The following is a 12,509-nucleotide window of genomic DNA, read 5'->3' as shown; positions in this document are numbered from 1 at the left end:
ACTACTTCTACGAAAGCAGGCAGCATGTCAAAAGATGCAGAACCAACTGCTTTTCTTGGAACTTTCACTGAAAGTGATGTTTGTGGTTAAGTTTTACCGATTTAACTGGGTCCATGCAGGTATTGAAAAATAAGTAAAATTATTTTATCTCATTAATCTTTCCAAATAGGTCACAAAATACAGCTTTCTTCAAAAACAGCTGCATGTACTAATTTCAAGATTGTTAACAATGGTTCTTACAACAAACCGCAGAATTCACTGTAGAATAGGCACCCTTTCTTCAAAAGCTTTCAAGACACTCAATATATTTGTCTCAATAAAATTTATTTTTTAAAATAATCTTTTGTTGCTAGGCAGAAAAGTCATTCAAAAATAAGGTGAATCCAGCAGACACCCAGAGAAGCAGCTCCATCACTGCACAAACCAACATATGTTTTAATACGAAATCTTCTGAATTCAGAGATTTGTTGAAGATTTTCCACAGTTTGATAGCAAATAAACAGCTCTTGCAGGCTAACGAGGCAACTTGGTTAACAGTTGACTTGCATAACAAAAAGGCAAGTTACACTTTCTTTCACTTCAACATGAGTTTTCTTCAACAGCAATAGCCATAACTTGGCTTCACCTTTGTACCGGAGTATGTGGAAGCACTATTAAGCTTGTATTTGTGGCAGGACTCTGCTTACAAAAAAAAATTTAAAAAAATAAAAAAATCACTTGGCACACATTGTTTGTACTCAACAAAAATCAAGGCAATGCTTTGTAAATCCCTGGAAATGTTCCATTCTGAATTTCTAAAGCCACTTGCTTTGGGTATGATGAACAAATTGTCTTACAACAGTCTACATTGTATGTGTGGCTGGCAGGAAAGATTTTGAACCTTCTCAGTGGAAGATGGTAGTTTCATCATTTTAGCTCCAATAAAAATACTAGGACTCCAATTACTACTTGATAGGCAATTTCCAATTTCAAGCCACATCTGTTTAAAATTTCTTTTTGCTAATTTATTTAAGCAGTGTTATCAGAACACAACAAAGACTGATGGAAAAGTCATTCAGTGTTTTGCAGGGGGAAAAAAACCAACCAAAAAACAAGAGATGAAAGAGAAACTGCTGAACGCAAAGAAATAACTGCAACTCAACACAATGCAGGGAATATAGCAGCCTTGAATACATAATACTCCACACACACTGATTCCTCATTACTTAACAATCCTAAAAAAACTATGCCAGAACAAAGACTTGCCATAATAGTTTTCTTTTAAAGGTCAAAAATTAAGTTACACTGTGAGTGATGATTTATTATATTTATTTATTTTCCATATTGTTTGCCCTGCTGGGAATGAGTATGTATGAGGTGTGTTTATTTTTTCAGCATTTCACAAACCACAGGCTGAGTGTTGGTGACGGGAAAGAAGTATTCTGTCAACTTTCAAGTGAGTGTCCCTATTGAGGTGCAGCTGTCCAACTACAGTACAGCTCACTTCTCTGCATTTTTGTGAGCATTAATTAGCGTCCGTCGCATCGCCTGGCTCCTGGCCCTGTTTTCTTCGTACTGGAAGACAGATAAGGAAATTAATAGATCAGCTGTTATCATTAAACAGATAAGTCAAATTTAAAAGTGTAGAGAGCACTTATGACTCAGGAACAGAAACAGTATCTTTGATTGATGCATTAGAAATGCAGTTCTTTTTAATATCTATATATTGGTTCATTTTTACTTTGAAATTACCATTTATTTGATTAAAATACATGTTTCTAAGTTTGAGATTATTCAGCTAAAGAGCATTAGAACATTCTAATAAAGAAGATTCAGTTAATCTTATGGAGGAACTTAACTGTACAGCCATCTTATGTACAATTCACACATGAACTAAGAAAGAGTTGCATTGGTGCTATTCTAGACTACAGGTCAGGCTCTTTTCCTTTTAAAAGATACTGATTAATTTAAGTGTGTCTGCCTTCTGAAACATGAATTTGTCATCACAGACTTGGTCTATTTTTGATCCTGGTCATTAATTATATGTACAGAAAGTAGTATACCAATATGAAAGGAACAAAGGCAAATTTGGGCTGAATTGTTTGGAGGGTTTTTTATAGTTTAAAAAAGAAACACAACAGAGATGGGACTCCAGTGTGAAAGGGAATCAAGGAAGCCTTCACAGTTTAGATACATGCATAAGATGACCATGCTTTCAAGTATGGCCCTGCACTAGCAAAAGCCTGTAGACTGAGCAGCCTAACTTTCTTTCATTGCAGCCAAAAAGGAAACCGTTGCATGGCTAAAAAATGAAAAATTAAAAATCAATGCATTGTTTGATATACATTTAATGAGAAGCAAATTATTCTTGGCCTGAAGTTAGAGCATATATTTGTTCAATTTTTTAATAATTGGTATCAAGAATAAAGCCCAAGTAACCCACAAATACTCAATTCTCTATGTAATATAACCTACTAAGGAGATTGATTTTGGAAAGGATTTGCAGTTTTTCACTCATTATACTGATTGGTTTATAACTGAAATAATGGCCAAAAATATTAGTTAACATTTACAGAATACTTAACTTTTTCCCATGACAATATCTAATTTTTCAATAACCCATACATGTTTTTACGTAGGATGAGAACAATGGATCTTGTTGGATCTACATCTGTACCTATACCTATTCTACGCTTGTGAGCAGCCTTTCAGGGGCTTCCTAGTAATGGCATATCAATGTAGCCGTATTTTAAGAAAGCAGACAAATACAGCTACCAAGAACTCATTTTAATGTAAAGGCTTCAATGGAACAAAATAAAATAAGATTACATGGAAAGAAACTTTACTTCATTATTTTCCAGATCTGTGCTACAGTTTTTACAAGGGGGGAGAAATAATATTTGACACAGGCAGACAAATGGGAAAGAGGGGGCCCAAATTGTTCTGGCTATCATGCACTTGAAGTCTCCTTTTTTAGACATGATTGTGAAAATTAGTAAGCACAATTTCAAGTTAAAAGGTGTGTGAAAAGTTCATTTATGTGTTCTGTCATGCAGGCATGACAACTGCAAATATAAAGACCAGTTGATACTCTGCTGAAAATGTGCCCATTAGCTAGTTAAGCTGCTTAAACTCCTAGACTCTTCCATTCCTTTGTATCTGCAGCTGTAGTACAGCAATGATCAGGTCCTAAGCAGCAATGTTTTCATTTAGGGCCTAACTCATCAAGCAGTTGCAGTCAGCATAACTGACTTCAGTAATAAGTGTTACTCATGCAGAAGTGACCATTACTTCTTTATATTCAGAAGCAACATGTGAAGTGTCAGTTCCTTTTTGCAAATATTTGCAATATTTGGTTAAAATGTGTGTTTGCTTATTTTTGTATATCTAAAAATAGACCATGCCAGTCGTTAAAGCCAGATTTTACCTGACAAATTTATCAAAAAAAGTTTAAATTTGGTCTCAAATGTCCACTCCAGAATGGGCTTACATTTCAAGGCCTATTTATTGATTTGTATTACTTAGTAAAAAATTCTACTTCTATGCTGTGAACTTTTTTATTTATTAAGCATTTAACTCAGAGTAAATTTGTTTCTTACCTCTTTCTTTAAGCACTTCCGCATCTCACGGTCAATATCATTGCAATGGCCAAAAAATTTCAAAATGTTGTGCTGGTAAGTTGGGGAGAGAAAAAAAAAAATTACAATTCAAAGGTTTCTTCCTCTGAAGCTCTAAATTTCTTAGAAGTCACTTGCATTTTGCAATATATCCTGTTCGTCTTTTCCTTTTCTCCTTTTTGTGTAAAATGATGCTTTGTAACTTTTTTACCAAGTAGCTAGAAGTTAGTAGTTCAGAGCTACTCCTGAACCTCATTTGAACCAACCCTGCCTTGCTGAAAGTTGAAGGTACTCACCATGTTGTATAACCAGACTAGAATAGGATACCTAAGCTGAAGCTATGAAGTTTAAATGTAGAACATACATTTTATTGATCTAGGAATTAGTCTTACAACTTTCACTCACACTAGGTTGAATAACATACCAAAAATAAATATTCTGAACTCTAGTTTGTGATACAGAAAGATGTAGGCAGATCTACAGGCATCCTAGAGTCCATGTCCTCTGTGCTTTAGTTTTCATTATTTCTTCATGACTTAGAGAGGCAAAGGACTTGATGCTCCATCATCCCAACCACATGAAGAACATGCTGTTGGTCCAGAAGATGCAGGCAGTAGACTTAAATGACTGAAATGTTAGAACCAGTATAAAAAACAGGGGATTAAGTCTCTCCAGATCTTGACATTAATAAATAAGATATATTTACCATCTTTATGGCACAGCTCAACTATGAGCCTTATGCATACTCAGGTGTTACCTAGTTTCTGAAAAACTGCATTGTCCTCACGAAGGCATTCACCAGCTAACCTGATGATATTCACCATAAAAATCTGTCCTCTTAGCCAGGATTTCCTGAAGCAATTTCATATTATCAGCCATCAAATCACTCTCAGAATGCATTCTTCTAAAAGGACTGCTTTTTCAGAGCAATGCTTGCTACCATGCCACTGAATCTTCCAGCAGAATCTGGTAGCAGAGCATCCAAGCAATTCAGAAGACCTGAAGGAGTGGAGGTTTGAGTAGATATTTACAGCTATACAATCAATAGAGACAATTTGACCAATCTTCTAGAGAACTAATGAATTCTAAAAAGACCACGAAGAACAAAACAGATGAGAATGAAGTCGCTTCCACATTTCAGAGCAAAACCTATGCGTATTTCTGTAGCAGATGAGCAGCTAGATGGATTTATACAAGTAATACAGGAACACTGTTAAGAATTCAAACAGTGGACAAAATTTCAGCCAATGAAACACAATAGAAAGTAGGAGTGGGTTAATAAAGCTTATGACAAACACTTAACTATAGGAGTGCTATAATTAGCTTGTTTATACCTCTCTGCTTTATAAAGAGCATCAGATGACACTCTGAAGGAGTTGCATGTGATAAATGGTCACTTTACTGCAAGCTGATCTTGCTTTTACAACATTTTCATTTTAGCTAATACAGATTTAATTTTGTATTCTATTCCCATTAAATTTCAAGGTGAGTGCTCACATTCCACGCTAACTCCACTCTTACTAGTGCATACAGTGAGTTGAATCTACGTTTATTCCTAATGATGTCAACTTTTTGGCTCAGATTATGAGAAAAAAGAACCAGTTTCTCAAAAACAGTTATTGTACCTATTACAGTGATACAATTGCAAGACAATATGCATTTTGTTCAGCTGCCATCTATAAAAATAAGTCTCTTTAAAGCACACACTTGGCACCAGAGTGGCGTTTATTAAAAAAAAAAAAAAAAAAAATCAAAATAATGACATCAAATAGGAATCCCATTAATCTCTCCTCGCTAGATGCAAAACTTGATATAATGGGCAGGTTCTAGATAAGAAATAAGGTAAATCAAACTGGCTTTTGTGAAAATGCACACACAGGACACCCAATTAAAAAATAATGCTTTTCATCCTTCAGGAATATTAATTTAAATTGTACATAAAGGTTCCTAGGACTTTTTGGCATTATAACAAAACAGCAGGTAGTCACTGATAACTGATTAAGATCACTGACTTTTCAGATTTCAGTGACTTCAATTTTAAAAGAATATTTCAGGACATTTCCCTTGAATTTTAAATGAAAATGTATTGCCTCCTTTCAACTGAGTGTGAAAGAAGCCATCTTCACCCTTTCTGTTCTGAAACTGCTAGCACAAATACCCTCTCATAGTTGAGCACAAGACTGACAAAAGTAATTCCTCTTCATGTGAAGATCAACTTCAAACAAAACCAAGAGAATATAATCCTGTGCATGACTGTATTACTGCTACTCCTAATCCCTTCATAAATCAAATTGGCAAGAGATTCATTTAAATCACTTGCTGTCAAGGAATTCAAGTACAGCTTTTAGTTCCAGTTCCCTCTTAAACTCAAGGCACTCTAAGCTACATTATGTAAAAAGCCTATAATACTTGTATATTAACATTCATTTTTATAAAAACAAAACCAAAACAAACCAGTCAACCATTATTTTCAAGTAGTAAATGAGTATTTCTGGATTCTCTAGTCAAAGCATAGAAAGCCCAACTATGAATGTACCAAAAAGGACAATGATTTGTGTGATCTGAACGTATTTTCTTTCTTGATTGGATCGGTTTTCACAACTATGAAAAATGAATAACATTTTAATTTTATATTGCCTATAGAACTTTTATTCTCCTCCTAACTGATAGTCATTTTATTTAGCAATCCTTTTGATACTATAGTATCAAAGAACAAGAACAAGAGTCTTCTCAATTCTAGCTACTGAACACTTTTAGCTACAACATTAAAGTAGTTTCAAAAAAAAAAAAACAAACCACTAAACCCACCCACAAATCAACTTTAAAAAAAGAAAAAAAGAGTTTCTACAATTTCTAAAATTACCTAAATAATTTTTAGGCAAATTAAAATTTTAGAATTCAGAAGGAAAGCATAACTTTTACATTTCATACAACTTTTAAAGCTTGGGGATGTTCTGTACAAGAACCTTGTATCGCAGGTTTAAAAAATTTAGACAGTGCATAGGAACAGATAGGCAACGGTATGGGAAGTACCACCTATAAGATGGCATCAACAAATTCCAGCGCATCTACATTTCAAGATATTGCACTACAAGTGCCAACAAAAACCAATTAAATGTTGCTGAACAAAACCAGTAGAGTATACTCACTGCAAGTGAATTTTAGTATAAAAAAGTCTGTTTCCTTCATTGTTGTAATTTAGAAATCATAAGAAAGTATGGTACTGCAAAAGTTTTTTTCTATTTTAGTTTAGTTACTTTAAAATCTGCAAAAATGTCATTATCCCTCTTTCATGCAAAACATCTTCTCTCACATTTCGTGTATTACCAGCTTTGGTTTTGCTTCTGCAATGACTTCTGCAAAGAAAAATTTAGAATTCTGCTCAAAACAGTAAAGCTAGCATATGTATCGTCTTCAAATTTATACATAACTGCATTACAAAAAAATGTATAAACATCTGAGCATGGAGGTGAAAACATTGCAGATTGCATGTAATGGTGTAAACCATTGTTTTCACATTCATAGTCAACATTTAAGTATATTTTTTTCTCAGTGGAAGCTATGAAATTGAACTTTTTATGCACTAATACAGAAATAGATGAGTACAGAGCACCTATTCAGAGCATACAAGAGACCTGGGAAGATAATTAACAATATTGCAACAATGCTGCAGATAGCTTTCATTGCAGGGGCTGACTCTTCTACATCTAGAGGTTTACTACAGAGCCAAAATTAAAAAAGGGTTGTAAACGAGTGAGATGAAGATTCTATCCCCTTGAAGCAATGAAGAGCCTTGAGAAGCCTGAAGACAACTTGGCATTTTACATCCTTGGGTAGGTGCCTATTAAGAAGATGGAAGTCATGCAATAATTTGCATGTAGTTCTCCAAGCATTGAATGGAAGCCACACTCCATGCCCGGATCCCCATCAACACATCTGCTCATAAACAGACTGAAGCATCTGCCCAGTAGACAGCTGGAATATGGAAATGCTGCAAGCATACAAAAAGAGGACATTTGAAGTTGCTTTTATTATTGTTTTTTGAGGGGCACACAGTACTAAAAGGTACAGAAGTTATTTCAGCTCTTAAAATAGGTCCGTAATTGTCAAGCTGTAGCACAGGAAATGTTAACATGTGTTTTATTTCCTAAAGAAATCACTGGCAAGATTTTACCCACAGTCATCAGGTACCTCTTCAGTGAAAACCTACTACCTACATTTCATGGCTGTTCTGCCTAGAAGAGGTTTTTCTCTCCATGATCATATAATATTCTCACTAATTTATCTGACACTCATTTCCCCAACCCACCCACTCTTTTCTCTGCTCAAAACTCCTTACCTCCTTGTGACACTTCTTGAGCAGACTGATAACTAGGTTACATTCTTCAGTGTGCAGATGAGGAGACAGGTCTGGATGCATCTTTAGTCAGGGACAATGTTAGTAGTACAAGGACAAGAATCTGAGAAAACTTCCACCTGCCAACATTAAAATATGCAAATATAACTAGAAAGTTTGAGTTAACCACTTAAAATATTACCATACAGTATCATTTTAATAAAAATATTTTTAGATCAAAATGCAGGTTAATATGTGTAATTTATATGACACAGTTAAAGTAATTAAAACCAGCACATGTTTGTTGTTCTACACAGCCCAAATGTTAAAAGTTAACTAGACGTTTGTATTTTTTGCTATCATGGACATTAGCATGGACTTGGGATTTTAATTTTCAGGGACTCCCTAGTAGCATTAATCTTTCTTGAACTGCAGATTATCTTTTCACTTTGCTACTTCAGTTTTCTTCTTCCTAGCTTTACAAAAGCTAACTATATGTAATTTTATTTCTACCTTCTACAAAGATGGATCAGAACAGGAAGCACAATGATATTTCATTACAGCACTCTGAGAACTAGCACCTTTTTTAGTGATCTATATGCTTTTTAAAAAATCCTGATCCAAAGTATGGATGATGCTTTAAAAAACAGTACTTAACTACTTAATCAAACCAGTAATGATTTTTTTTTTTTTTAATTATACCCAGTTGGAATCTCCCTTCTTGGATCTTCACATTGTTGCCTCTTCCCCTTTCACTGTGCTCCTCTGAAGAGCATCTGGATCAGTCTTCTGCATGAATCCCCCCATTCCTTCAGACAGTGGAAGACTGCATTTAGGTTTCCATCAAGTCTTCTCTTTTGAACGCTGACGCAGCCTAGCACCCTTAACCTTGCTGCATATGCCAGCTGTCCACTCTCCTGACCTTCTTAGTTTTCCCTTTGCTGGACTCGGTTTTTCATCATGTCTGTTAGACTGTGGCACCCAAAGATGAAGACAGTACTTCAGATGCGGCCTCAAGACTGCCAAGAAGAGGGTAATAATAATAACTTCCCTTGACCTGCTAGCTACACTTTAACACAGCCCAGTATGCTGTTAGCCTTTGTTGCCGCAAGGGTGCACTGCTAAATCATGTTTTAACTTCATGTCAACCAGGACCACCAGGTCCCTTTCTGCAAGGCTCTGTGGGGCAGAAGCAAACTTCATTCTAGAAATAATTTTTATATTACCTTCCAATTAAAAAAAAAAAAAGAAAAAAAAAAGAAGTAATTTTCAAGATCTTTTGTTGAAAAGGATGAAAGCGTCAGATGATAGTGGCTGAAATAAGAGGGCATCTTTGTTATGGAAGATGACTTCACCAGGAAGGGAAGTCCAGTTCATACCAGGACAAACAGGCTCATCTTGACAAGGTTCTACTTCTATGACCCATACTGCCACTGAATTAAAGAGATGCGTTTGTTTGTTTGTATTTAGTCACTCCACCTCCTCCCAAAGAGATCACCTTTCTAGCTGCAGTACATCAGGCAAATATGACAAGTTACTTAGTACAAGTACGACTTAAAACATCGCTTAAAACATCGCTGTTTTAACACTCCAGCTAAACAGACAAGCTAAATACTAGTAGCCAGTGGTCAGATTTTACAATTGCAAAATGCCAATATTCAGCTGCAGTGCTGGCAGCTATAATCTACACTGCTACTTCTAGAATACTCAAGTAATATATGCGGCTTGAAGAGGTATGCACACTAATTTACCCAGTATTTCCCATCATGTATTCAGCTTAACAAGAGTTACATTCCCACAAGCAAAGTAGATTTAAAAAATCCAAACAGATTTAAAAGCCTCTCGAGATCCGTGAGAATATGTTCCACATAGTGTTGCAAACACATGTGGTAATTTCTTTCAGAAGTCTTCCCCATACTATCCAGGAGTCTAATATTGCACTACATATACTCTTAGCACAGAAGTTGGAAACTGAACAAGTTGCTTAAGCATTCTATTCAATAAATTAACAAATGAACCTTTAGAAATATGGCAGCAGGAGCATGACTGTAACAGCAAAGTGATTAAGAACCCTGCTGTGTTATTGCCACCAGCTTCTGATTGCATGCCACACTAAGTCAATGTGTTTTAAATTTATCAGTAGATTTTTTTTTTTTTGATAGCACTAGAGTTAGCATTCCCTTGAGAGGGTGACCTGCTCGATGACTGCATATTACTTTAGCATGTGTGAACCCAGCTGATTATTAAATCTCTCCATCATTCAGCCTCCGACTGCTCTTCCTAAAACCGTCATCTGAGCTGGCTGACTCAGAAAGCAAGACTAATGCTCTCATGAAATAGGGAGCATACACATCAGCACAGGCCAGACAGTCAAAGGGAGCATTTCAAGGAAAGATTCATTCTTTCTAAACCAAGATTAGTAATCACTGCCATTGTTTACAAAATTATTCGCAAATAAAGTGGATAAAAGCTATCAATGCCACAAATAGATAGGTGACTATTTCATCAATTAAAAGCAATTCTAATGACTCAAATGAATTTTCCAACAGCACCTCTCACAGGATAGATGCTACAAATCAGAGGTCCTAACTGTCACACCAGTTCACACATCAGTACTCCTGAAATCCATTTTCAAATAACATTCAGTATTAAAATCTTTCAAGTTCAATTACCAGATATGGTACCCAGCTCATATAAGCTGCAATGGATTAAAGTAACAAAACATCTTACAGTGGTCATGGAAGGCTTAACTGGAGCCTTTAAGTACTTTTGAAGTTCATGACTGAACAGTGTTATCAGTGCTCAATATCGTATTTGTGTTTAGGAGTGTCAGATTAGACAGTGATCTATAAACTATCAGAGAAGGCTAAAATATTTTTGCTAGAGAGGAATCACTGACAGACGAAAGAGTTTCAAGAGTAACAAAAAAATGTATGAAAAAAAGGACAGCATGAGCTATTGGTTTCCTTAGTTTCTTTTTAGTAATGTTCTAATCTAAAATAAAGATAACAGATTGCCATCTTACCAGAATTGAAGTCCACATGGACAGAATTTTACATAGGTGGTAACACAAAAGGTAATCGAAGTATGAAAAAAATACTGGAAAAAAAATTTTGCAGAAGAAGATTGGGAATAAGCAATATAAATTGCTCTGAAAGAACTACTAACAGAAATGTTGGATAAAGAATGTCAAGGTAAATATGCGATTGCTGCAGAAGAAATATTAGCAGTGAAATAGAAGAACAATATTAAGAAAATACAGGAATTGCTTTAGGAGGAAAATGGGCTGCAAAATGCTAAGCAAACATTAATATCTGAAGTGACTATTTGGAGAGAAGTATTTAGATGAACTCTTTACGTAAAGGCACTGACATATTTCACTGGGTTGCACAAAAATCGTCTGCTCTTTAACGTGTCTTATATGAGATTCTGAGTTCTGCTGTTTTTCCCCTCCTTGTTAAAAATTACACTTCATATGTATCTCAATTATTTGATTGAAATGCCATATGAACTAACTGCAAACTTCTATAAACTATTAGGCTCTGAAGGTAGAGGACATGGATAAAGACGACTGATCTTTCAACTTCCTTAATCAGTTTCTAAATCTATGCTACCCTTCAGGGAAAACAAACAAACAAACAAAAATGTCTGGTTCCAATATCATGTTCTGTGTAGTTATCTTAAAGTAGGGAAAATAGGGAATATTCTAGCTTTATGGTTTCCAACATAAATGACTTTTTTTTTTTAAATCAAAAGCCTAAACTTCAAAATTCTCTACCAATGATACTGAATTTCCAATGCTAATACTTTTGTTTAGAAAAATAATACTTAGAAGCTAATTTCTTGCATAAGCAATCCTGAAGATTAAGTATATCAAATTGCTAAAAATGTCCAAACAGGAATCAACAGAACAGTTATCAAACAGGAATCAACAGAACAGTTATCGAACAGGAATCAACAGAACAGTTACCAAGAAGCATTTGATTGGCACTCAGTCCTAATCTAAAAACCTATCTATATACATGTTCAATACATTAAATATTTAGCATTAATGTGCAAAAGGAAAAAACACCTATTATGGAATTCACAATAAAACTGCAGATACCTAGCAAGTGGACAGAAACCAAAAGGCTGTCCCAAAAGAGCAGGCAGTAACACTGTATGCATTTCATTCACACTCCTGTTTGGCATCAAAGTCCAGGATTAAGTGCTTCTCTCCACGTGCTAGTTTCTCCTCCTGACCCTATGGGAAATAGCAGCAAAAGGACCCAGCCGCGTGGAGAAAGAAAGGGTTTGGTACATTCCCACTTCTTTCCCAAATGAAGCATGAGATCAGCATGTCAGGAGTCCAGGGAAGTTCCTTTCTTCTCTCAGAATCTCCCACAAAGTAACTAGTTTCCTGATGCAGAAGAAAAACTGAATTGGTTACTTCAGTCTCACTGATTAGCTTAATGCTTAGTATTTCCATGAGTGTGGAACAATGAAAGAAATGTTTAAATCTAGGTAATTGCTTTCCTAAGATGCTTTTTTGTATTCCATTAAAATGTGTTAGAAGACTATTTTACAAACCAAGTTTT

The 12,509-nt window shown here is 35.3% G+C and overlaps 1 protein-coding gene across 1 annotated transcript; it reads right to left on the bottom strand.

The window, feature by feature from the left end:
- Positions 1–1,479: 1,479 nt before the first annotated feature.
- On the bottom strand, positions 1,480–8,016 carry CMC2 (C-x(9)-C motif containing 2). Its single transcript, XM_010286198.1, has 3 exons — positions 7,936–8,016; positions 3,579–3,650; positions 1,480–1,554 (listed from the first exon to the last, which is right to left on the bottom strand). Exons 1-3 carry the CDS (start codon positions 8,014–8,016, stop codon positions 1,480–1,482), a joined length of 228 nt encoding a protein of 75 aa, XP_010284500.1.
- Between the last annotated feature and the right edge of the window lie 4,493 nt (positions 8,017–12,509).

This window comes from Phaethon lepturus, unplaced genomic scaffold, assembly GCF_000687285.1.
Source record: "Phaethon lepturus isolate BGI_N335 unplaced genomic scaffold, ASM68728v1 scaffold54714, whole genome shotgun sequence".
Taxonomy (NCBI): domain Eukaryota; kingdom Metazoa; phylum Chordata; class Aves; order Phaethontiformes; family Phaethontidae; genus Phaethon; species Phaethon lepturus.
Note: the sequence above shows the minus strand (reverse complement) of the source record. Positions and strands in the feature narration are given on the sequence as shown.